The 27,633-nt window shown below is 37.2% G+C and overlaps 1 protein-coding gene across 1 annotated transcript in view; it reads left to right on the top strand.

The window, feature by feature from the left end:
* The first annotated feature begins 20,706 nt into the window (after positions 1 to 20,706).
* Positions 20,707 to 27,633, top strand: part of Cps1 (carbamoyl-phosphate synthase 1) — a 109,668-nt gene continuing 102,741 nt past the window's right edge. Inside the window, exon 1 of the mRNA XM_021199318.2 lies at positions 20,707 to 20,977. Within this exon, the coding sequence (XP_021054977.1) occupies positions 20,852 to 20,977 (126 nt within the window). The 5' untranslated portion in view covers positions 20,707 to 20,851. The remainder of the gene's footprint in view (positions 20,978 to 27,633) is intronic.

Genomic DNA, 27,633 nt, shown 5'->3' on the forward strand with positions numbered 1-27,633 from the left:
TTGGTCCCTATTTAAATACTATTCTATAATTAGAAAGCAGTTCCTTGACAACCACTGGGAATGTTAGGGAAACAATGTGGCACTGTTTTTCAACAGCTTCTAACATACTTCCCCATGTTTACTTATACTTCTGTAATACAAACGTATTTCAAATAAAGTAAAAACCATTGCTAATATTACCATACCATCCTTCTTAGCTTCATTTATTTTATCCAATTTTAGTCAAATAAGCAGTACATTGTCATATTTCCAAAGAGAAATAATTAAATATTAGAGATAAGGTTAAAAACAAACCTCCCTATGAAATGATAATATTTCCAAGTGCAGAGGAATGCATCATGACGAACTTTACAATATCTCTTTAGATTTTGTCCTAGTCATTTGCTAATGAAATTATGAAATGCTGGCATGTGTCTGCATTAAAAACATTTGACAGGATGCACTGCTCTGTATAATTGCTTAAAAAAATGACTCATCTGTGTGCCTTAGGGCTTGTTCAATTCAAGCCCCATCATAAATAAATAGGGAAACCTTGAGAAGACAACTTAACCGAGTCTCTGCTTCAGTTCCCTTATATGTGTAATGGAAAGAACAATAGCATCCATCTTCCATTATGCATGATACCAGTTAATATCTATGAAACCCTCGGACCAGAGCTGTTATGCAGTGATGCTGTGCCAGGTCACTCTGATCTTGTGAGAGAGATGTGCAGCCCATGGTCCTAATACTATTATTATTATTATTATTATTATTATTATTATTATTATTATTATTATTATTATATGGTTTCTCTGTGTAGCCCTGGCTGTCCCAGAACTCACTCTGTAGACCAGGCTGGCCTTGCACTCATGGCTCCACTTGCCTCCTGAATTATGGGATTAAAGGCGTGTGCCACCATGCTCACCAACCTACTTCTTTTTTTTTTTTTTTGGCCTAGAAATATCTCTATTGATTACTTTGCAGCAAGCTTTGGAATTTCCCGCAGTTGGAGATTTTTAAATAATTAATCTGATCTATTTCATTGACTGGAAACACATCTTTCATTTAATGAGCTAAATTCTCTTCTTAGGTGCAGCTCTGCCGTCCAAGCACACCATTTAGGGAACTGGCTCGCCATCCCAATTCAAGATGGATGTTTAGCTCATGTGATTGATTAGGTGGTAGAGAAGGGAAAGTTGCTAGGGGCCAGTGGAGTGCTCTGGATCATCCATGATTTCTACAGAGGGAAGAATTGTTGGGGGCCCTGTATTGGCCCCCAATGCCTTGTCTGCTGCTCAGTCTGTCCACTGAGTATGGTACTGGATACTGGTTCAGCCATGTGATACTTAGGAGTTTGGAGGAATCTGCCTCAGGGAGTCTTTTTATCTGGACCCAGGTCTCACATTTCCTCTGATTCTTTTAGAATCTCTTGGTTATGACCTAAATGCTTGGATAATTCCGAGACTCTGTTCCTAGGCCCAGGGATGCTATGGGTGTCAATATCCATTGTTGACTGTCTGTGATTATTGCTATTTCCTTGGTTACTTCTTTGAAGAATCGCCCCTGCTTGGGGCTGGATTCAGGAGTGTAAATAAGAGTGTAAATGAAGGAACTGGTCTGACACTCATGTTTCCATCTTCATTTCCCATCACTACCCAGAAGTGGTGAATTTAGTCCACCTCTTCCTTTAAGCTACATCACCTCCTACCTTTTACTCTAATTCCTTGCAAGGTGATAGGAAGAAACTAACTGGCTTCATAGTGATATGAAAGAATTTTATGTCATCTTATTTTTCTAGGCTGGGTCATGAGAAATTAATAATAACACTTAAGGAACAAAAACATCCTTTATCCCTGAACATGTCAGATTATTTGTAACTATTGTCTTCTTGGTGAAATGCCATTGGTAAACTAGAAGAGAAATACAAACTGTTTTAATCTTGTTTTCCAGTTACAATAATCCTAAACGAGTTCAAATAAATAAGCAGGCAAGGCCAGTAAGACGAATTTCAAAACAGAAATGAACACTAATACATTGAAATGTTATTTGACTGGATTCATTGATGGTACAATGTATATTTATTCTTATTGTAAATACATATATAATTTTTGCACACTTTTTAAAATCTCTAAGTTACATATTGAGAAGTACAATTACTATAGGATATATACAATTGATATTCTACTGTATAATAAAAATATACATTAGAACATATTTTATTACATCTTATAGTGTGTGTGTGTGTGTGTGTGTGTGTGTGTGTGTGTGTGTGTGTTGCACATGTGGAGGTCAGAGGACAACTGTGGGGTTCTCACTCTCCTTCCATTATGTGGATCCCAGGGATGAAATTGGAGTCCTCAGGCTTGGCACAGGAACCTTGACTGGCTGAACCAGCTTGCCATCTCTGCTAGACAACTTTACAGTATTCCTTGCTAATGTTAGACATTTCATATAACTTGCTTTATCAGAAGTCTCTGGATAACCCTCCACAGCTGTGAGGATCATTCCCAATCTACATGTGAACAAACAGAGGTCTGAAGAGTTGAAGCAACTTGCTAAAGGAGGACTAGCTTGGGAACCTTCTCTAAGCAAGCCCAGGAGTTATCCTGATTCTGGTTTATGCTAGAAGCATGTATTCATTTTGACCCACTCCTTATAAGGTTGACTGTTATTGCTTTCCTTGTGACTTAATAATTTAGGATAAAAGTAGAAGGTCACATTATAAATAATGGACAATGATACTCTGTCCTCCATCAGCTCAGTTTAGATAGCTGTTTAATGGTTAAGGGCAGATTGTTGTTTGTATGTCTTTTTGGCCCATAGCCCTTAAGTACACAGGGAAGAGGCACAAAACTCAGTTGAGTTGGGCATGAGCTCAGTTTCAGCACTAGGGACTGTGCGGCCTCAGGCATTGCCCCAAGACTCGAATCATGAGGTGTACACTCTGTCCAGAGGGACCCCTATTGTTCCAAGCCAGCCTCAAGTACTACTAAAGGCATCTTGATTGAGACGGACACAAGCCAATCCTTCAGGTCAGAAACAGAGGAAAACACTTTGAGCTGAGTAGTGATATATAAAACTCTCTCTTTCTGAGTCTGTTGCCAGTCTAGCTTCTCCAGGAGTAAATTGTCAGCTAATGAAATGCATGTACTGTCGCCCAGAGTGTGGCCTATTTGCAGAGCTGGCTCCAGCCCGAGGCACATCTCTGGCTGCTCTGTTCTATCTATAAGTGACAGCCGTGGCCTCGGCAAGCAGTACACCCTGTTCAGCAGCTGCAACTCGTTATCGGCTTTATCCAGAATAACAAACAGAACAAACACGTTTTGCAAGGGTTTCTCTCCTCTTATGAGGAGAAGGAGGAGTGAAGCAATCAGTGAAACGCTGATTGATCAGTTGTACGGGCATAGAGAGGTTCAAGGCTACACGAGTGCTATTAACCCTGTAAAATGAAAAAAAAAAATCCTAACAAAGATTGCTCTTAGAACTTTATCTAAACTAATATTTTTATGATGTTCAATTTTGCCTAAAAAAAGAAAGAAATTTGCTTTGTTTATTATGATTTTCTCATATTGATGGTGGTTATGCTTTATAAACAGAATTCATAGTATTTGGACAGTTTTGGTTGACCACTGAGAAAAGATTGTCAGTGTAACAGCTTAATTATGTACTCCCAACTCCCAGACGATCTTTACCAGAAACAGAGCCACCTTTAAAACCTAATAATTATCCCATCCTTTCTCCTATTTTTTGAATTCATGTACTTACTGTATGTGTCTTTCAGAATCTGCCTCAATAGTTCTTAGAGCTGTGATATTGTGTGTGTGTGTGTGTGTGTGTGTGTGTGTGTGTGTGTGTGTATACACGTACGTACATGCACGTGTCAGGGATTCTCTGTGTAGCCTTGGCTGTCCCAGAACTTGCTCTGTATACTTATTTGTCTGTCCTTGAACTCAGAGATTCCCCTGCCTCTAGGGTGCTGGGATTAAAGGTATGTGCCACCACTGACTGAGACATCTCCCCACCTTTGAGCAATCTTTTCATTTGTCTTAGAATTTAGGGTCTACTAATGTAGTTATTTCTTTCTAGAGTCTCTCATATTTCACACCCCATTTCTTCCTATATTGCTAGGTAATGCTTGAACTCTGGGGGAGCAATATGCCACCTGCTAGGCTGCACACTTTTTTGAAAATAGCTGGAGAAAGCCATATTCATGTATATTCTGATGCCATATGAATTTACCATTGCTATCTCAGGGGAAAATCTGATACTATTGAGGATCTTACTGTAAGGAGAACATGGCCCTAGTTTCCTAAGGACTTTTCTTTTTGTTACTGTTTGGGAATTCATGTATGCAAATAACATGTTTTGATCTAGTCTACTCCTAAGGAGTTTTCTTCTGTTACTGTTTGAGAATTCATGCATGCACACAACATATTTTGATGTAGTCTCCTCCCATTCTCCCCTCTCCAGCTCCTCCTTCCTGCCCACCACCATCCCCTCCCTCCCAAAGCTGTATATTTTGTTTTGTTTTTTTAAAACTCACTGAGTTTACTTAGTGCTGCCAGTATGAGCACAGATACAGGGTGTCTACTGGGTCATGGGCAGCCTATCCCAGGTCACATCCTTCAAAGGGTTTGCATCCTTGTCACCTTCAGTGGAAAACTATGCAGCCCACATCACTGAAAATGGAAGCCACGAGATGACTGTGCTCTACTCTTTACATCATTGAATCTATCAACCTGCAGGAAGGAAAGGTCGTCTAGTCCTTCTGCCTCCCAGTTACACTAGTGCAAGTATGTCTGGCAGATCAGAAATGACGTACTTTCCGTGTTCTTCATATCCCCTTGGCCACTCTTTGAGTCTTTACTCCTTGGTTATACTCTTTCTATCATAAAAATTTACAACTCCACTTTCCAGGTAAATATCCAGATATGTGCTCATTGTCTCCCATCTCATAACACAACCCCAAGCTCCAAGGCCAAGTAAAACCAAACCAACAGATGGCAAGAAATAAAACCTGCCTGACTCCATTCTCATCCAGATTCTAATTTATAACTGCCTTTTCCGCCAAACCATCTTGGAGTGTATGTGCATGTGTGTATGTATGTATGTATGTATGTATGTATGTGTGTGCATGTGTTTGTATATATCTGTGTATGTGTGTGTTGTATCTGTACATATATGTGTGGTGTGTGTGTGTGGTGTATAGTATGTATGTGGTATATAGTGTGGTGTATATGGTCTGTGTATATGTGTGCATGTGTGTGTATATATGAGTGAATATGTGTGTGCATGCATGTATATGTATATGTGTTTGTGTGCATGTGGTGTGTGTATGTACATGCATATGTGTGTGTTGTGTATTGTATATATTGGTGTATGTATGTGTGTGGTGTGTGTGTGGTATATATGTGTATGTGTGTGTATGTGTGTCTATGTCTGTGTGTGTGTAATATGTGGTGTGTATGTAGTACATGAGTATGCATGTGTATGTGTGTGTGGCATGTGATGTGTGTATGTGTGTGTGTGGTGTGTGTATATATGTGTGTGTTTACTCTTTAATATGCTTTAATAAGACATCTACCTCTGTCGCTTAGCCTGAATATCTGATAGTCACAAGGTAAGTCTGGCCTTGACTTGGTCTACAGAGGATAGATCTCTTGAGCACAGATCACAGGGAAGGGCTGCCGTATGGTAGAGGGGTTCAGCCTTTCTTGCCTTTGGGATGGAAGAAGGAAACAATTTTCTAGGGAACAGGTGCCATAGGTGAGTATTTAGCACCGTTACTCATGGTGACTTGGCTCATTAAAGAGATCTGTGCTGAGCACTCACAGGTCTATGATGTTATCTTCTTTCATGAACTCACTCGACAACAGACAATGTACCACTATGAAGCCATCATTAATCTTTTCTAAAATTTCATAATATAAACAGACAATTTTACTTCCCAAGCTAAAATCCTTTGATATCTTCTTACTATACTCTGAATGATGTATCAACCTCTTAACTGTATGCCAGCCATCCCTCCAGGACCTGGGACTGACTCCTCTCAGAGATATCCTGATAGCATTGCCTGCTTTGTTTGACATCTTCTGTCCCACTCAACAGTTCCTGGAAGGTGCCATCAATTTTCAGTTCAAACCCTTTACACACGATTTTCCTTCTAGCTGGAATAATTTCTTTTTCACAATACCCACTTAATTATTATGTACAGCTCGACTCCATATGCCTCTAGCCACTCATATAAATTTCATTCCCACTACTATACATTTCCTTGTATAGTATTCATATAGTATTATAGTGTTTATAATCATATACAATATGGAGTGTGACTTTAGTAACTCTCCTAATACATTGAAATCCTAATGTTGTACTGTGTTCTGTTACTGTAACAAAATACAGTAGTTCATAAGGAAAATAAATCACTTCCCTAATGGTTCAGAAGGTTCAAAAGCATAGCACCAATGCCAATTCTGTTGAAGATTTCTAAAATACACTGGAGGCTTTTCCAGTTGTACTGAAGGTTAGCTAATGAACCCCTTTCATTCTATGCTAATTTCTTTGGCACATGAGTCACTGGGATGACCATAGCTCCATTCTGAATATGCCTCCTCCCTCCCCCCCCCCCAGGCAGGCTGTGAAAATTTCAAATGTTTCTCCTCTGTTTTATCTTGCTCCTGGAGCTCACTACTAATCTAACTAAGCATGGTAAATAATAACCATGTTTATACCCAAGTGATTGGTTGTTAATTCTGGTGGAAAAAGTACTCTATTGCTTTTAAGTTTGGCCTTCGACAGAGTCTTCGGGCATGAGTCCAGTGCAGTCAAGTTATTTGGCGTGTGGCTAACAAGGCTAGCCTTTTCCTCATTTTCAATAGGATCCTCTTTTTGATGAGCCATCTCAGTCTCAAGGTCTCCATTTATTTGTGCATTCCACCCAGAACTCCTGTATTGCCTTTTCCAGTCTTCTCTTCTAGACTCTTCTAACTACTGCCCATCATATAGCTCCAGAGCCAATTCCAGATTTTTTCAGGTATAGTAACAGTAATGACTTTACTACCCATTGCCCATTTTCTATATAAATTAGCTTTCTGTTAATATAACGAAATACCTAAGAGTGAATTCTTTATGATAAAAGAAGTTTATTTGACTAAAAGTTTTAATGCTTGAAGGACATGGTATTGGGTTTGGCTCTCATGATATTTGTACAGTGGTTGGCAGTATGGAGGGATCCAGAGTGGGAATGACTAAGAAGACAGGAAATCAGAGCTGAGGTGGGGCCCGAAGTGCCTCTCCTCAGTGTAACTGATTCCTAACATTGCTCTACCAAGGACAAACTTACAGCATGCTTATCTTTGAGAGATACACTCGAAACATGTCTGAGCTTAGCACCCTAATTCACTTATATTTGTTAATACCCATGAGGTGGAGGTGAGAAAGCACCTTTGATTATAGTAAAGGCCACTCAACTTCCTGATTGAGTAGATGAATGGATGAATGGAAAAAAAAGAATGAAGGAGTTAGATAAACACAATAAGGGGTCAAAATATTTATATTCACTGATTATTCCTTAATAAGTCTATGAAGGAGTTCAACATTGATTGTAACAGTTGAGATTTTGTTGTATTGGTATTTCTTGGAATGGGTAAAGCACTGACCTAGCATGTTTGAGATGTTACATTCAACTCTAAAACTCAAAGAGTTGGTGCTTTCTCCTTAGATCACAGGATGCAATAGACATTATCTCCGCAGCTTTTGTATGACTGCAATTGTCGAGTTGTAGATTTGTTCAGCTTTTAGAAAAGCTAGGCTCTATGCTCACTAGTTGACTTGGCTAAGAGGAGAATGAAGCTTCAAGAGAGCCAGTGGTAGAGCTAACCTCTACTTGTTGACTAGTATAATGTGTTTGCCTACTCACTATCAGTCAAAAAAAAAAGCATTTATGGACTGACTTTATATTATATCTATGACACTGATAGCTCAGTTCTGAAATGGGCGACTGTAGCTGTTCCTCCTTTACACACACAGATCTGGTGAGACCTGGTTAGGACACAGACTTCTTTTTCCATGATCATTGATCTCTCATGAACTCAGTTTTTCTCAAGGGAAGGTGAAATCTATCTATCTGTCCATGTACCTACTTACCTACTACCTACCTACCTACCTACCTACCTACCTACCTACCTACCTACCTTTATCTATCTATCTATCTATCTATCTATCTATCTATCTATCTATCTATCTATCTTCTATCTATCTATCTATCTTCTATCTTTCTTCTTCATCTATCTATCTATCTATCTATCTATCTATCTATCTATCTATCTATCTATCTATCATCTATCTTTCTTCATCTATCTATCTATCTATCTATCTATCTATCTATCTATCTATCATCTATCTTTCTTCTTCATCTATCTATCTATCTATCTATCTATCTATCTATCCATCTATCAATCATCTATCTATGTTAAATAACTCAAGTTAAATAACTTCAAGGGAATGAATTCCTACAAAAGCTCAGGTTTACTGCATAAGTACATGGTTATACTTTTAACCCTCATTTTAAACATTTACGATTAAAAAATTTCTAACTTTTCTGATCACTAAGATTTAAAGATATCAAAAGGGAGATAAATAGAAACCAGGATGCCTCGCTTCCTTTAAAGAAACATTTATGCAACATTTTACTTAACTATGTATCACTTATACTTGCAAATGTTACTTAAAACAGTTTTAGTACCATAAATTATTTTCAACTATGTTTAATTAGAATTCTTGTATTAGTGTGAGAATGTAGATATTCCTTAAGGTGACAACTTTTTTTTTTTTAATCAAGTTTGAGATTAAAGTTGCAAGTTGTAGCATATTTCTGCTGGTCAAATCATCCTGAAGCATACTTAATGTGCAAACCAATAGTTGTCACGTAATAGTGACATTCTGTAAGAAATTTGTGACCATTTTTACTAAATAAATATGCTAATTTTGGATTTTTTAAAAAATTGAAGTGTTTGGTACATTCCCTCCTATAGTAATTCTAGGTCAGGTGATCCAACAAGGCCCCTGATGCTATTGGCATTGCTGTATGGCTTGTCTCCTGGACTGGACTTTGAAGCCATTTTCTTTCCCCAGAGGAGATAAAGAAAGGTGTCTTATCTTAGGTCTGGGAGAAACACGGGGTTTAGTATCAAGGTAGTGGAGTAGTTACTTTCCTAGACATAGCACAGAGTTTTCAAGTCTGAAGAAAAAGATTAATCTGCTTTAAAAAAGGACTGTTCTGACTTGGGCCTGGACATGGAAGTCTTGTTTCCAGCCATCCTGAGTCTAAGCTTGAACAGTCAAAACTTTGCTTGCTTTGATTCTGATGTGGCCCATCTTTTCTTAGCTGCTCACAGTCAAGTTTTGGAAAAGAAGAAACAGTGGTGAGCTGAGTGATTCATTGGATTCTGATGAGGAGTTCTTGAGAAAATTGATTACAAATCCTTATAACTTTAACATAATCTGGTATGAACCTTTACTTTTCTCTCTGTCAAGTAGTAATTATATTGTGGTTTATTTGTTGGGTGGGATAAGAGCTAAAGATTTGCTGTTTCATAAGTATTTGGGGTTTTAATTTAAGATTTGTTATTTTATGAAAAAAATGGTTTGACTCATGTTTCTACCATTGACTATTAATCTAAGTTCATGAAATACATTTGATCATGGACTTACCTTTCATATATTTTTTAGAAAACATGTGTTTAAAAAAATTACTCATATGAGTTTTCATTTTATGCTTTATCTTTTAGTCCCACATATGCTAAAAGTTTAGTTAATTTGCTCAGTAATAATAACTCGACTTCCAGCCACAATTGTCTGCTCAAAAAAATCAGATTCTTCTTGTTTTCTGAGAAGTTGTAGGATGTGAAGGGCTTCCTAGAGGTGTGGGTCAACTCCTTCGGGAAATGAAAGCTGGTGCAGGGGGCTTTGTATTTGGTGAAGTGTACAGATACACGCTCACACTTCATCGCTGCTGGAGAGGAATATTGATTTGGTCTGTTGTTCTTGGGTCTTGGGGGTCTTGAGATTCGTGGGTTTACAGTTCCCTTTGTCTTTCTTTATTGTTTAGTCTTGAGACTAGAAATGACATGCCTCTTTCTAAGAGTAAACTGTAAAGGCTCTTTGAGAGTGAGTTTACAAAGAGAGTTTTCTGAGCTCATTTTTATTTTCAGAACTTTTAGCAGCACTCTTGGCATGTAAAAGACTTTTAGTTAACATTGAATGAAGGAGGGGTTAAAGACTACCTCTCATGGCTCATAAGAACTAATGCTTGCTACATTAGGAAATATCTTCTTTGTTGTTTTTAAAAAGAGCCAAGGAAGAGATTAATTTAGGACCATACATTCAAAATGTGGAAGAAATGAGACTAAAGTCTTGGGAAATTGTATTTTTTTTTTTTTTTTTTTTTTTAGCTTTGCACTGTAGCCTTAGTGTAGGAAACAACGTTACAATGTGGTGGTTGATCCAAACAAGACATTTATAAAGAATTTGTCTCATCTCAGAAAAAAAAATAAAAGAACAGGATACTGTAGGAATTCAAAGATTTCATCAAATACAGGCAAACAGAGAAAGTTCACTGTTATTCAGCTGCAGATTTCCTCACAGGGCAAAGCATTGCATTAATTTATGTTGGCTGAGTGAGTCACAGTCTGCTCTATTTATTTTTTCCTCTGTCAACTTCATTTTGTACAGAGAAAACTTTAGTAAACACAAGGCGGATGGTTTTTGACACAGGGAGTGTCAAGCCACTGTAAAGAATCAGTTAAGTATTTTAGCTGTATTATTTTACAATCATGTGGGTTTTTTTTCCCTTGGGATTTTTTTTTTCTTTTTGCTCCTGCTCTATCATGTCCTACATATTTTTTCTGGTGAAATTTGTATTGCTAGAGGAGAAAAATATCATCTGGGATTGTGAGGACTAGAACAGGCTGGAGTCCAGCCAGCTGTCCTAGTGAGGCGGGTGAAAAAATTCACAGAACTGGACCTTCCCCATCCCCTAGTCTCTGCTAGAGATCTGTCTTCACAGTAATGCTCAAAAGCCATTTTGGTCTATCACCATCCCTGTCCACACCTAGAATATGATCTCAAAATTCCACTTACAAACTTCAAGGGCCGAAAAAGGTGTAAATGAAGCAATGATGCTAAATTAATATATTTTCTACTTTAGAAGCGTTTACTTCAATGTAAATCTTATTTAAGGAAGTGATTCCTCTTTAAAACAGACTTTCATGGTACTTATGCTGATGTCAAAATGAAGTGAAGTAGCTACAAAGGCAGTTTGTACATGCAGACAACTCAGAAGTTAATTTTGAGATAGTAAAACTTATTATTTCCGTGTTTGCATTCTTAGTCCTCAGGTCAATATAACATTTTAATTTTCGATTATCAAGACAAGTTGGACTATATCTTTACAATAAGTAAATTTATTACTCTTAACTTGTCTACCAAAAAGGAAACTAAGATGGAAGTTTTTTTTTCCTTTTCCCCATCCTAATGGACAACAAATCTTTTGTGCTGTGTTCAAAGAACAACCAAGATGTTTTGATTCACTTGTGAATAAAAATTACTGTCCTGCAAAGTGTCTGTACGAAGGCATGGAGTGTTTGTTATGGTCAAATGGTCCAGCCTCAACCTCTGGAGAGGAAAAGAAAAAAATGATAAAGTGCCAACAAAAGTCTTATTTATTTATTTATTTACACTGTAGATTTATTCCGTACCTGGTCCACCCTCCTAATTTTCCACATCTCATACCTCCTCACCACCCCCTGTCTCCACAACTATGTCCCTATCACCCACCCTACACCCAACCAGACATCTAAACTCTTTGGGGCCTCCGGTCTCTTGAGGGTTAGGTACATCTTCTCTGGCTGAAACCAAACCCGGCAGTCCTCTGCTGTGTATGTGTTGGGGGGGGGGTGAGGGCTCATATCAGCTGGTGCATGATGGCCCAGTGTTTGAGAGATCTCAGAGTACCAGGTTATTGAGTCTGCTGGTCCTCCTATAGGATCGCCCTTACCCTCAGCTTCTTCCAGACTTTCCCTAATTCAACCACAGACTTAAAGTCTTTATTTAAGGTATTTTTGTATTTTATTTAAAGGTTTGTCTGTGAATCAATCTATCTATAGGATAGATTGTATGTGTTTGAGATTTGGAGATGAGTTGTATCTACTTCTTAGAGAGTCCTCAGTTCCTATGAGTGTAATAGCATTTTATACCAGGGCCTTTGCATTCTTATGTTATAAGCCTGTTCCCTAAGAGTCCTTCATTTATCTTCAATTTAAAAGGTAGATGGATTTCAATAAGTGTTGCTGAGTAAACAACCACAAATAAATTGATTAGACAACAGTAGAAGGGGTTGGGGATTTAGCTCAGTGGTAGGGCGCTTGCCTAGCAAATTCAAGACCCTGGGTTCGGTCCTCAGCTCTGAGAGGAAAAAAAAGAAAAAAGAAAAAAGAAAAAAAAAAAGACAATTGTAGAAAACCAGACATGGGCAAGTGACTATTTGAGTCAGAATATTTAATAATTTGAAGAATGCACTTATCATTGTTAGCATAATTATTATTCACATTTGAAAAGCCCTTTTCCAAGCAACACGTTAATGTATGATTTAGACTAACACAATACTTTATGTCATTTCCCCTGCTATTTAAACACGTGTAATCATTCTTTTTGTCAGACTCCAAGAACACTACTTCAACCTCAGCTTCTCACCACAGTCAATTACATTAATTTTTCATTTTTGAGACAAGGTCTAACGTAGCACAGTCTAGTCTTAAACTTCCTATGTAGCAGTTCAAGACTGGCCTTGAACTTCAGGCCTTCTCATCTCTCAAGTGTTGAGATTTTACAGGCCCATCCCCAAATGCCCAGTTAGTCAGGTTAACTTTTAAATACAACATTTTGAAATCTTTTCACAGTTTTTAACTTTTTAAAAAATGATCCCTTTGCTTTTGAATTTCTTGAAGTTTCTAAGAACACTTTTTATTTTCTAACCCAGAATCAATTGATGGGAATATATATTTAATTCTTCCTGAGCCATGAATGATCTTAGTGAAGGCAAGAACAGGTTAAGGATGAATGACATCAAGTGAACAGTACCAGAAAAAAAGAAACCAACCAATTCTCCAATATTCAAAGTTATATCAGAAATTTGAGATCCAAAGAGGTTCTTTGGCTAATTGTTAGCAGTTAATAGAGTCCAAAGATCAGTATGCCGCCTTCTCTTTCTCCTTTTGTTGTCCTTCCTTTCTATCTTATTCTCTTTTTTCCTTTCATAGCATCGATTTTCTAAAATAAAAAAGTCTTTATAAACAACAGTAGCATCACCACCAACAACTCCATCTCACTACACAACCACATCCACAACAACAACAGCAGCAGCAGCAGCAGCAGCAACAACAATGATACTCATGCCTTATAATAATGCCATTCTCAACCTACGACATTGGAGGGAGAAATAATTGTGCGTTCCTTTCCTGGCGAGCTGCGATAACATTTTAGGATAATGAAACTTAAAGTTTGTGAAAGCATTATTCCAGTTTCCGAGAATCTGAAACACATCTTCCTAGATCAAATTCCCTTGGAAATAGGAGGCCACGGAAGGTGTCAGATTTATTATATCAAATATCCTGCTAAAGGGAGTGGATTAGAAATTTGCGTAGATGGCCTGTTTAGAAAGTTCTCAACGTCATTCTAAAGTAAATGGCTCTCTCTTGCTTCACTAGGTCGGTACCTTCAAGCCCATTACACAACACACTTTGAAACTGTGACCATCACACGTGTTTAATCTAAAAGGGTCTAGTAGTGTCCTGGCTCATGACCGGAATTACCACCTCTCTCTCCTCATGGCGAAGGTTGCTCTTTAGAGCCTTGCAAAATCATTAGTGTTTACTCTTGACAAATTGAAAAAACAAGTTCATCAGAGCAGTTTGTTCTGTTCAGCACATTATAAGAGGGGGGAGGGTTTGGCAATAATAATCACTGTGCAAAGAAGAGCTGCTGATGAATTTGCTGTTTTTTTTTTTTTTTTAAAAAAACATTTTCGTAGAAATATTTTACTAGTTATAATGAGCACATATCTAATGATTTAGTCATCATACTCTATGAAATTTACACTGTAAGCATGTTTTGGTCAAGTTTTAAGAAACTGCTTTGACCAGGATTAGCTGAAGAGACAGTTAGCATCTTTCTAATTGTTTTAACATTCATCAAGTTATTTTCATTTAAAATGTGTCAATCATGTGGAACTCAGGTCTAGATTGACTCTTTTTTCCTTTTTAAAGAAAAGCTAAACTAAAAGCTTTTACTAAAGGCTATTTAGTACTGAATAACTCATGAATAATGAGATGACTCTATATTTATCCAGATGCCAGATTTTTATATATACAAAAGAACCAGAAAATGATTTTAAAGGTTTATTTTCTAGCCATTTAAAACTATCTCTATCTTATACTATTAGCCTTCTAAAAATGTAGATAAGGCACTTAAATGTTGTCAATTTTCTTGAAATCGTTTTTAGTTAAAGCCAATATTGTTTCCTGATATATACTGATTGATATCCTAGCATTTCTTAGTAAGTACTTCCTGAGTTGGTTATTCTTTTAGTTATTCTACATCTTATTTCCAAACAAATATAAAAATTCATTGACACTAAAGTACTCAGATCCTGTGGCTTTGGAATGAAAAATAATAAACAATAAGGTATAAGATAGAAAACAATGAGAACACGATTTACTATTGTAGTTAAGTCTGGCCAAGTCTCAGTCCAATTTGCCTGATCTGAATTACAAAAACAAGATAGCCAGTATAATTCCCTGCTATTTGAATATCTTCGTTATTTTTAAACTTAAATGTAATACCAAAAGTAAAGTCACAGTTACTTTCATCCCTCATTTTTTGACATTTGTATTATCTTCATTTCACATGATGGCATAAACCCGTCTGAGCTCTGAAATCTGTTCTTTGCACCTCCACTCTCAAATGTGCTTTCTGTCATGCTGGATCTCATCCAGCCCACTCTCTCTACCTCACTACACTGTCACACCCGCTTTTCCAAGTATGACCGATATGCAGGAAGAGGATGGGCATTGCCTAAGAGCTGAGTTCTGATCCTGGTCACCACTCTTTCAGTGTGGTGCTAGACAAGCTAGTCACAAAGCTAAGACACACTATCAGCTATACAACAGGAACAACACTTGATAACCAGGAGTTGCTTCTAAACTTAACGGAGAAGGCAAGCAGGTGCCTAATGATGAGAATAAATGGCAAATTGCTTAACATTATTCATGACTAGAACAATTAAAACAAGTTTATTTAAATATGTATTTATGCATACACAGACATGCCTTTTTTTTTTTTTTGCAGGAAAGTTAAGATTTTATTTTGTTTCATTTTTTTACTCCAGATGTGGCTCATACTTTTTTTTTTTAAATTTTCTTTATTTACATTTCAAATGCTATCCCGGAAGTTCCCTATACCCCCCCCCCCCCGCTCCCTTACCCACCCACTCCCATTACTTGGCTCAGGCCTTCCCTTGTGCTGGGTCATATAAAGTTTGCAAGACCAAGGGGCCTCTATTCCCAGTGATGGCCGATTAGGCCATCTTCTGCTACATATGCAGCTAGAGACACAAGCTCAGGGGGTACTGGTTAGTTCATATTATTGTTCCACCTATAGGGTTGCAGACCCCTTCAGCTCCTTGGGTACTTTCTCTAGCTCCTCCATTGGGGACCCTGTGTTCCATCCAATAGCTGGCTGTGAGCGTCCACTTCAGTGTTTGCCAGACACTGGCATAGCCTCACAAGAGGCCGCAATATCAGGGTCCCTTCAGCAGAATCTTGCTGGCATGAGCATTAGTATCTAGGTTTGGTGGCTGATGATGGGATGGATTCCCGAATGGGGTAGTCTCTGGATAGTCCATCCTTTCATCTTAGCTCTAAATTTCAGACATACCTTTTTATATAAATATGTAATGTGCTAAAATTGTAATCACCCACTAGTATCTTAGCTTCTTATGTAAGATTTTTAAATTTATTATTGAATAATTTCTATTTTTATCATTAAAGATTAAGTTTGATTAATTAACTCTACATGACATGTTTTTAAATTTTAATTGTCAACACAGTAGTACTTTTTGCATCTTTATTAAATATTTAACTTTACAAGAAATTTTCAGTTTATTTTTCTTAATTTCTATTCTAGATTCTGTTATCTAAATATTCTTTATGCAAGCAGAGTTGGCCATGACTAACTTAGGACCTCTTGCTATTCAATATTAACACTAAATATGCCTCTTTTCCAAAAAACAATCTATCCTTCATAGCTTTTTTTTTTTTTTTGGCAGACATTTTTCCTTCATCTTTTGGACTGACTTACATCTGACCTTCCCACTTGGATTTTGCTCCACTGTGTTTCTGTTTAACTGTGTGTTCAATTTCTCCAAGGTCACTTGAATTCTGAATTAACTTTCTAAGGAGCTGTCTATTTTCTCTTCACTTCACTTGCCCTCAACGTACTTGGCTAAGTCACTTGTAGCAGCCTACTTCTATACATTCTCTGCAAATTGTCTATGTACCAATGTTAGTCTAGGATATATGTGATCCTCTTACATTAAGGTAGATCATGCCTGATAATTTTATTTCAACTAGCAATAATGATTAAACACAACTATGAGCACTGTTGTGTTTAATAATACTGTTGTTGAATAATAATACATGTTGCATGTACTAGTGAACTTGTTCTCTTTAAGGTGTTTTCAAACACTTGGGGGTTTATAAGTGATTGCTTTTTTATTATCATAGGTTATAAATCACATGCACCTTGGGGTTTTATTGAGTGAAACCAATTTTACAAGGTCTCTTCTCTCGGTTCATTTTTCAACTTCTTTTACATCAATTCAACGTTTAAGTTATCAAATGTTAGATTGATAAATACATTAATCATAATTGGTTCCTTACTTTCTAGCCCTCAAAATGTCAATGGGTTCTTAATGGGTCTGTCTTACTCGACTGAGTTTCCAAAGACACTGGTTATCATAAAAAAACCTTTCCTCAAACCACTTAATATCTATCCATTGTACTTATCAACATCTGATATGTTAGTAAGCAACTAAAACAATTTGAAATCTTTACATTTAAACTTGAAGGAACTTTCTATCCTCACACACTCACTTTTGAGCAAAGAAAGTAAGTGCAATTAATGTGGGGATAATTCTCCTCTTTTCCTTTCAAAGTACAGACATCCTTGTGCACGTCCTTACTGTGACAATGTTCCTGTTATATTCTTCGACTAGTAAAACCACATAATTGAACCTGACCCCTTTATACTTTCATATTTCACTTTAATACATCCCCACTTAACACAAGAGTGGAGCTTTCTTCAGGGAGTTTTTGAACTTCCTTTATTCTGATTTTTGTTTTTTGTTTTTTGTTTTTTGTTTTGGTCTTCCAGTCATGTTTTCCTAATGAGAATTTTGTAGTAAGTGCTCCTTTTTTCCCCCTGATTCCTAGGTATCATTATATCCTCCTGGGTTTATTGACATAATTTTGTTTGCTACTGCTTAAATAATCATCACAAACCAGGAACTCAGTACACATAAACTGATTCATTCATTCATTCATTCATTCACCCATTCATTTCCCTAAAGCTTCTATTGCATGCTTGCTATGTAGTTGGGTTTTTGAAAGAGGCTCAATTTCTTAGCATTGTTTCTGATTCATTTCTTGGCAAGTCATGCTTCAAGAATTGAGATTTGGTGGTTTCTGCACACTTGAAGAGGAATTGCTAATGCCATTATTTATTCAAACCCTGTGGCCTTTATTTTCCACAATGAGTTGTTCTCAACTTTTCCATTTGGTAGGAGGCCTCCTTAGTGTTGCTTTGTGTGTCCTTGTTTCAAAATGTTTGCCATGAATGGATTAATGGGAACAAAGATGGTGTGAACAGAAGTGTTCAGTCTCAGTCATAACCTACATGGTTAAGTGAAACCAAACACTATTCATTGCACTGAAGGAAAGTTAGGGACGATACCAGCAAGGGCAGTGCTGTATTCACTGCAAGAGACTGTCCCTTGATTAAGTTGTAATTAGTATGTAGAGGGACACATACTTTTGGAAAGAACCTTAACAACATCGATCAAAATGGCAACATTAATATGTAAAGCAATAGCAATAGGAAGAAATGAACGTGGATTCATTGCAGATTTTTCGAGATATGTCAAGGATTTTGTAACAATAGTAAACCTTTTTTTGATATGTTTTTACTTCACAAAACACTATACAAATTCACTGAAGTTTTTAGAGCTATGTATTTACATAGACATATAAAAGAAAATATGCAAAACTGTTGACTTTCAGGTTATATTTGGGGTGACACAATTATGTTTAAATATAATTATGTTTAAATATAATAAACAATTATGTTTAAGTATAAAAATGAAAATAAATTCACCACCATACACGATAATAATAGATACTGCAGTTGCAAATTTCTAAACTTAAATACTTTGGAAGACTGAGAGATATTATTTTTTAAAAAAGTTTGATAAGTAGTTGTATTAGTTATATACAGTTAGTATATATTGATTATATATACATATATGTATATTATACACATATACTCTTATTTGTTTGTGTTCCTGTGCACAAGTACAGGTATGTGTATGCACAGTATATGAATAGAGGTCAGAAGATAATCTCATGTGTTGGTCCGCATCTTCCACTAGTTTGAAACAGGATTTCATACTACTTTTCACCATGTATGCCAAGCTAGTGGATCCATGAGCTTCCTAAGATTCTAAGCTTCCTAAGACTGCAGCAATGGGATTTTAGCTGCAAACACTTTAGCCATTTGAACCATATCCCCAGCAAGGGGGAGGGAGAGAGAGAGAGAGAGAGAGAGAGAGAGAGAGAGAGAGAGAGAGAGAGAGGGAGAGGAGAGAATTTACATTCTAATTTATGGGAAAGAATAAAATGCTTTTTAAGCATTAAATTAAAAGTAATGTTTGTAACTCTTCCAAATGTGATAAGTGCCTTGATTTTATTTCTCAATGTGGGATTACATACAAGAAAATAATAGAGCTGTAGACAGTAACAGCTATGGTAAGTACATGAGTAACAGAGGGAAAGTTATTGTGTAAAATAATTTTACTTTTCCAGACAAATTCATTATATAAACTTAGAGACCCACAATGTCCTGGCTTATAAGCAGTAAATTTTCTAAAACATTTGCCATCATCTGTGTCTGTGATATATTCTGGACATCCTCCTTAGCTGATTGTAGATAACTTATGTAAAGTAAAGAATCATAGCAATGTGGGAAAAAATTCAAAATACTATGAAGAACGTCTTTCATGACAGTGTGCTATTCTTTTAAATCTTTGTTGCCTGACTTTCATGATCCCTACCCATCATGTCCTAAGCCCCACCCCTTTGACTTGCCCAAGTGTAAGCTCCCTCCTTCATGCCATGATGTTTGACAGTTTGGTTGTAAGTTCTAATCTATCTGGGCAGTTAATTCCAAAGTCACTCACCATTTTATTCATTATTTATCCATTACTGGGCTTTCCAATCTTGAGGTTGCTTGTGGAGTCCCAATGTATGAATTTTCTATTTTGAGTTTAAGAATTTTAACTGTTTTTCCAAATAGTTTGACCCCAGTGAATGTTTCTACACTAATGCATCAAGACAGAGGACTTAAACTCTGCTTTGATATTTATTTATTTGTGGGTTCGTATTTTCCCTTCCAACACTGATACCATGTCAGTGAAATTAACATACCTTTGTGTCATCACCTTCACTATGGAATCCTAAGGAGTAAGTCTCCACTGCTTACATTTCTTGGCCTTCAAGGCTATCTGGCAATGATGCTGTGGGGCTTTCTTCTCTTTATATGCCTTGGCTTAAGTGAGATGCCCTGCTAGCCAATGTGACCCTTTGACTACCCACTCTTACCTGTGGCTAAAGCATGAACTGAGTAATTGTATTTAGGTCAAAACACAAATGCCCAAATCTTGGATTATCTTAGGTGACACTTAAATCACTAAATAATTGAGATTAATGTTTATATTAAAATTCTTTCCCATTGTTCTATTCTCATTTTACAGGTTCAAGTGATTGAGAGATACACAGTAAATTCCTTTGCTCCCTTGTGTTCTGATTAGTGTTACCAATAGCTCTAAAATCTGGAATGAAGAAGAGTGTTGCAGAAAAATATAATATATTAACTTCATTGATGCTTCTCTTCCCAAGTAACTCAGATGTTTTCTGTGTATTTGTGGAGAAAAGTTCATTTTGATATTTTCTTTACTGGATCCGGCTTCTATCATCCTTTTCCAAGCAGAAAAGTTCCAGGTTTGGGTTTTCTTGAAATCCAAATAGCTTCTGAAGCAACTGAGGCACCATTTCCCACTTAGCAAAGTGTTTGATCTTTTGCATTATTAGCCCTTTGAAGAAGGAGTACACCTAAAGCTGTTTACTATGCCTGGGTCATGTTATTCAGCTACCTAAGCAACTCCTTTGATGGCTAGCTTGCTTGCTACAGCAGTATCATGATTTCCACAGGAGAAGGTGCCACTTGTTATGTTGCAATTTGTATGACATGTCCATTGGAACATCTCTGGACATCAGCTTGGGAGGAAGGGCTAAAGAGAGGAGGAGCTGTAGGCAGGTTATTTAATGGCAGAATGAATGGGGAGTCAAAGATCGCTGTGCAGTCAGTCTACAGCCTCAACTGTGCTGTCTCCACACAGCTTCTTTCACACTGGTTACAAACAAATTGGACAACAAAATCTCATGAGATATTTGTGATTTAATTTTAGTCACAAAACATCTTCAAAATGACGAGGATTTTGACAGCTTGCAAAGTGGTGAAGACACTGAAGGGTGGCTTTGGTTTTGCCAATGTGACTGCGAAGCGACAGTGGGACTTCTCCAGACCTGGCATCAGGCTCCTTTCTGTGAAGGTAACACCCCTGTTTCTTGTGTCTGATGATAATACACAGGACACAGTTTAGCAGTGAAGCCAATGTGGTGCTGAGAGAGCAAATACAGCTTCAAATACAAAGTTGTTTATTAAAAAAAGGGCTTTACCATAGAATCCATTGATATAGCAAATGATTATTTTTAATCTTCTCTGAGTAAAGTGAAGGTGATCTTTATCCAATATGAAGAATGACCCCAGTTTCTATGGACATATTGAACTATAAGTGTACTACTAGGAAAAAGACACATTTAAAAAAACTTATCATAGTTTAGTTTATGCCTGATTTTATTGCTAATGTTCTGAGTTGAAAGAAGCAGGTTCTATGTACATAAGGAATGCCACCCCCCTCCCCCAGTATGTTAAGCCTTTGTTATATATGGCTTAACTGAAAAGGTTTCTTCTTATACATAAAAGGTTTTAGAAGTTTAGAAGGAAAATATCTATGAAATTTTAATATTGGATGTCCCTGTACACAGAGGAAGACAGCATCTCCGTGCTCTCTTAACCTTCTTATCAGAGGAAAAACGTATGATTCTCCTTTTTACAGAATCAGATTTTGAGGCAAACAGCAGCTGAAAACCTGTCTGTCCAGGTTTATCTGTAGCAGAGGGGACAAGTTTACAGTGGAAAAGTAAATCATTTCCCTCCTCCCCCCACCCCTGGTTATGAAATTCCTATAGGAACCTCTACCTTTTCCTGTCACTTTATGATATTTCTCACTGGAGATGTCTAAATTGCATCATGGGGACTTGGCCAATGAAACTCTTCTTTACTGAATACAAAGCTTCAGAAATCATAGTAGCTTCACCACACTGTTTCTTTAGTGCAAAGAGCCATAAAGTAGAAAACAAACCCCATTCCTTTTCAATGTTGTATAAAAGCAGGCTGAGTAGCATTGGGAAATCTGCTTGTAGTTTGGGTGCATAGTAGGCTGACTAAAAATGATCCTGGTGCTCCTTAGATTCTTTTCCTTATAATGCTTTGGGCAGGATTTCAGGAGCTGTGGATTCCGGCATGTGTGGGAACAGGCAATTTCTATAGGTTCTTATAGTTTCCAGGAACAGGAGAGAGACATAAGAAGACTGGTGGGAGAGAAAAAGAGGGAGAAAGGGAGGGAGGGTGGCATGGAGGGTAGGGAGAGGAAGAGGAGGAGTGGGAGGGAAAGGGAGAGAGACACCTATACTTACATCAATGACATGATACCAACTTGACCTGCCATCTTGAGAATTTATGACAAAGCCTAAGAAAGCCATGTTGGATTCATTTTGCTTATAACATGGAAGCCAGAAAGGAGAATGGATATTCTAAAGCATCAATAAGGACACAGGACCTTGATATACAGAGAATGATGGTTTGGCTTTAGTTAAGTGTTTTCAATGCCTTGAAGACTGTCACATGCCATCTTGAAGAGAAGAAACTGTAATGACAACAGTACCATCCACAGTTTAAGTGCTTTGTCATATTTTTGTACTGGGTCACCTGAACCACTTTATTCTCACAGGAGTGGGTAGCAAAAGATGAACATGTCTCTGTTAAATACCAAAAACAGAGCAATGAGCTGACTAGTTAAAATAGTGGAGGCCACAATAATTATAAGTCAGGTCCCCAGACTCAGCAAGCACTCTACACAGCAATTACCACCCGACAACATGAGCTAATTATGTGGACTGACCCCTGGGAAAGCAGTTCTAGCTCATAGTGGTAGATCTGCTTCAAGGGTCTTCCATAGTTCATAGCTAAGAATGACAAATTTTCAGGAGGAATAAGCCGTCATTTCAAGGTGCAAAAGCCATCACTTACATACAGTCATTACTGGCCAGAACTCTGGAGGAATGCCAGGCATGAAAAATGGAAGTTCTTAAGCTTCACGGTAGTGAACTAAAGTCCCACAGAGTCCAAGGGGGACCTGTGTTCTTAGTCACTTATTTTGAAATAGTCCTTTATGTATGGTTTTTTTTTTTTTTTGCCTTCTCTTTTAAAACTCAATTTTCTAAGAAATACATATCCAAATTAATTCTTTCTGATGTGGGCACAGTATTTTAAAGATAGTTAAAAGCCATTAGAGTATATTTACATAATTGTCATTGAAGGGCACGGGAGCAGTTTTTAAAGGTTAGTAATAGAACAGCTAGTTACAGATAGTAAATGGATTGTGAAAGACACTCAGATCCAAAAGCATCGCCCTGCGAGCCAGGTTGTGCTTGCAATTCCAGAAGAGGTCACTTTTTTTCTTCCCGTGGTGAGAGAGGGAGGTGGAACCCGCAGTGTCACACTGTGTTTTTCTGCGACACTTCCTTGAATATTTGCTTGTGGCTAATATTTACAGAGTGTGTGTTGCCAGTGGACACAATTGCATTTCACTCATGGGGAAGAAGAAAGAACTTCAAGGTGTTCCTTGTTTTAAAAGAAGTTGGTACCAAGGGTATAAATGATCAACAACCATAACATATGAAAGTTTTAGAGACCATAATCTTTTTTCTATTAGTATTGAAAATGTCCAGTGTGCATTATTATACTCAGCCAGTTGGAACAGTACTGTTGAAGACACTGAGGCTGAGAAATAAAATAAAATATAGATTCTAACCTCGGTTATACATTTCATATTATTCTGACCTTGGCAACTCACATAGTCTCTGAACTCAAACTTTGTCATAAGTAGTGGAGAGAGAGAGAATGTCTGATCACTATACAATACTGAAGCTTAGAAGGCAATTTAAAATGAATGATAAATACTTAAAAAAATGTGTTCCATTCTCTTCAGTAGAAAGACTTTGTACAGGGATAGATAGATCCCTTATATTTTTTTACAAACTACAAATTATTTCAATGACAAGAAACCTGATAAGAGCTCTTACACATTTATGATGATTGTTTTATTATTATGTTATTATTTCTGCTTAAATATTCTAATTAAATAAGAATATGTCTTTTATAACAAATATGACTCAAGGACCAAAATAAATAGACCTTGGGGTCTATTGGGATAGGAGTAATCTTGTCACACATATTTAAGGCCTCAATTTTTAGTTAGTATAAGTAATGCAATAGTAAAAGGCAGGTTGTATATCAAAATGCTCAATTTTGTCCACCACCTTATCCAGTTATCCATTATTGGACAGATCAGCATATTGTGGAAGAATATAGAAGAGGAATAGGCAAAGCGAGGTGGTAATGTATGTATAGTGTAGTCTCTGACTTCAATAAGCTTGAAGGTTTATGAATTCTGAATTCACAAGTCTTAAAGTCACCAGGACTGAATAATTTTCCTCTTACTTATAAATTTGAAAATCAGAGGTATTCAATTGAAAAGGTTGAGTTCCCTGTGAATAGGAAGAAAGTCCAGTAACTATGGCTTCTAATATTAATCTATTTATACTTAACAGGAACCTGTGTTCAATTAAGCCAGACACCTAACATCCAAGTTTTCTCTCTGGCAATATGGATGTGACAGAATCCTTTGGAAAGTTTTATTTTGTAAGGCTATTCTGATTCCAATAAAGCAGCATCTTTAGCTCAATCTAGAGGAGCTATCAACACTTCAGTAGGAATTGATAACTCCAAGAAGAATCCTTTACCTATAGTCTTAAGAATCATTCATGAAAAATAAAATTTATTAGTATATTGGAGTCTTTCTGTACAATACTAAGGGGTAAGGATTGGGGTAGGGGTAAGCTTATTGTACATAGTCAAGGTTTGATGTTTTATTACTTTCACTACATACATGTTGGGGATGAATTTCATCCATGGTAGTGCAAATATTTCAATGAAAAATTAAGTTCAAGTCCCAAGTAGTTATTGTCTAATTGGCTCAGAGAAGAGGTAAATTTATGTGCTTTTGATGCACAGTTTTCCTGTAGTAAGGAGGTGGCTTCTCTTTTGTACTCCTATATATGTTATCCATTCTTTGTTTATTTTCTTGAAGCACAGATCCTTTAGCTTACTACTGACAGTGCTTTGACCATTTGCACATCTTTGCCTACCACTTTTGGAAAAGCTAGGAGAGAGGGTAGTGAGTAAGACTCCAGGGGGCAGAATTTCTGGAAGCAGGGGTTCTTTGTTCGGATCATGGTTTGCTTCCCTTAAGGCTGAGCCCTATGGACCTCCTTGCCTTATCATTGTTCTGATGTGGGTCAGAAGCGATGAGTTCCGGTTAAGAAGAGTTCTAAGGGTCTAGCCTGGTCTTGACTCATGTTTCCTTGGCTTCTCCTCAAGGCTTCCTTTGCCCATCATTGAGCATGCTTTTTAGTGGTTTAGAGGCGAAATGAGGTTCAGCTGCTGAGGAAATGGATCTCATTCTTTTGCCCTTATGTCTCTATTAGAGAACCTCGGGATGTCTGACTTGTTAGGATTGAGAGCTGCAGTATGGCTGTCAGTATCCCTTTTAGAATGAGATGAAGATGGAGCTCTCTGTCAATGTTCAGATGGAGTACAGACAGACCTCGATGTCACTAGTATTTCCCAACGTCTTTACAATGACTGGGTCTCAGAAAAGGCTACTTGCCAGCCAAACAAGGTCAAACTTGCTGTGACATTGTATTCATGAGTATAGACAAAGTCAAAGCCTGAACATGCTCTTGAGGTCACTTTCCTTTCTTAATTCTTTTCTAAACACCATTTGGGAAGCTTTCAAATGTCTTAAGGAAGTTGTTGGGTGGTGAAGTTGTCATTAGTTAATCAATAGGTTTAGTGGAGAATTTGATGGTTTCACCTATGTCAGACCATACTAATTTATAAATGAAAGTAAAAGTTAGCTAATACCATTTGAACACTCCCAAATTCAGAACCATTTGTCCTATACCATATGGATAGTCAGAGCTTGTTAAATAACATACACTTATGAAGACCTATAATGGAGTCTTCATAAATACTATATTTTATTTATGAGAAATGTAATTAGAACAAAATTATTCATGAATCTGGCTCTTTTGTTCATCTATGCCCAGAACATGGGGCTGTTCAAAATTAACCTTGTGATTTTTATCTTCTACATTAGCTTATGTTTAACAAAACCAGAGGACTTTGATGCCGTAAGGCTTAATTGATTGCTACAGTTACAATGTTCAGACATCCTGAAATGTTAAGCATCTGTAAATACAAAGAAGTACATCAAATATTTTAAAGATAATCAAATTGTGTTGGAATTAGAAATTTACATACCCATATTTTGAAAGCATAGCTCCCAAAGTGAAAAGATAACATTTCATTTACACAAAACAAAACTTTATGATTTTAAGACTTTACTGTATTATTTACATAATAAATATCTGAAAAAAATCTGTCCTTAAGGCTTCCTACTTCTCATAGTTTAGTTCAGATATATGTTTTTAAGAGGTTGAGTATCAGAGTGAGCTAATAGCTATGAAAAATCAGGTAAGCCAGAAATCAAATATATTATGTAGCTCGAGGTTGTGGTGAAAATGGAAATAACACACAGGGCTTCTACTTTCTCTGATATGCAAATAGCCTACTTAGATAAATGACTCTATAGCAATATAGTCAGATTCTCAGAGTAAATCATTTTCATTTCTCCTACTGGCTTAAGGGGGTTATTATCTCTATAATGCTTTATATCCTAATCTCTGTGAATTTTATTGCTCAGTTAGCTTAAAGCTTTACGCACAAAACATTTCAATTGCAAGTCCCAACACGGCCAGTCAAAAGCTTCATTACTCCTCCCATTTCACAGATGTGTAAATACCAAAGTTAACAAGAACATTTTTGTTTATAAACTGAGATGATTATCAGGAAATGTGGTTAGAACTTTAAGCAGGCCTCCATTATCAGCTATTTTTCCTTTTTTATTATTTCTTTTATTTTGTAGATTACAATACAATTACCCAAATTTCTCCCTCTCTTTCATCACCCCAGACAGATTTTAAATTTTTCTTTTTTAATTTATTCTCTCATAGATATATCTTGACCGCACCCACCCTGCCTCCTTTTCTTCCAGTCTTGTCCCCAATTCTTTACTCCTGTTTCCCTTCAGAAAAGGTCAGGCCTTCCAGGGACTGCCACCAAAGATGGCATGCCAAGTTGGAATAAGACTAGGCCCCTCCTCTCAGTTTAAGGCTGGATGTGGAAACCTGTAACAAGAAGAAGGATCCCCAAAGCAGGCCAAAGCACCAGAGATAGTCCCTGCTACCACTGTTAGAGCCCCGCAGGAAGACCAGGCTGCGCAAACTTAACATATATGCAGAGGGCCTAGGTCAGACCCATGTAGGGTCCCTGATTATTGGTTTAGCCTCTGTGAGCCCAATTCAGTTGACTTTGTGGGTTTGCTTGTGGTATTTTTGACCCATCTTGCTCCTACAATCCTTCCCCCCCCTCTTCCACAGAATTCCACGAGTTCCACTTTGGCTGTAAGCCTCTGTACCAGATAGATATTTTATAACCCGGCATTTTGTTATGTGCTGGGGCTGCAGCTGTTGAAGCTGTCACTAGACTCTGCTGAATCAGTTTTCTTGGTGGGATTTCCTTGTTTGTGCTAGAGCCCCCATCTACCTGAAGTTTATTTAGCTCAATGGCGCACACAGAGTGCTTTCCTCTCTTTCATTTTGTTGCATTTTCAGAAGAGGCTCAGATCAAAGAGTCAACAAGGACTCCTTCTCTGTGTGGGTGTCAGAAGTTTTTTTTTTT

This window comes from Mus pahari, chromosome 5 (assembly GCF_900095145.1).
Source record: "Mus pahari chromosome 5, PAHARI_EIJ_v1.1, whole genome shotgun sequence".
In the NCBI taxonomy this organism is placed as follows: Eukaryota; Metazoa; Chordata; class Mammalia; order Rodentia; family Muridae; genus Mus; species Mus pahari.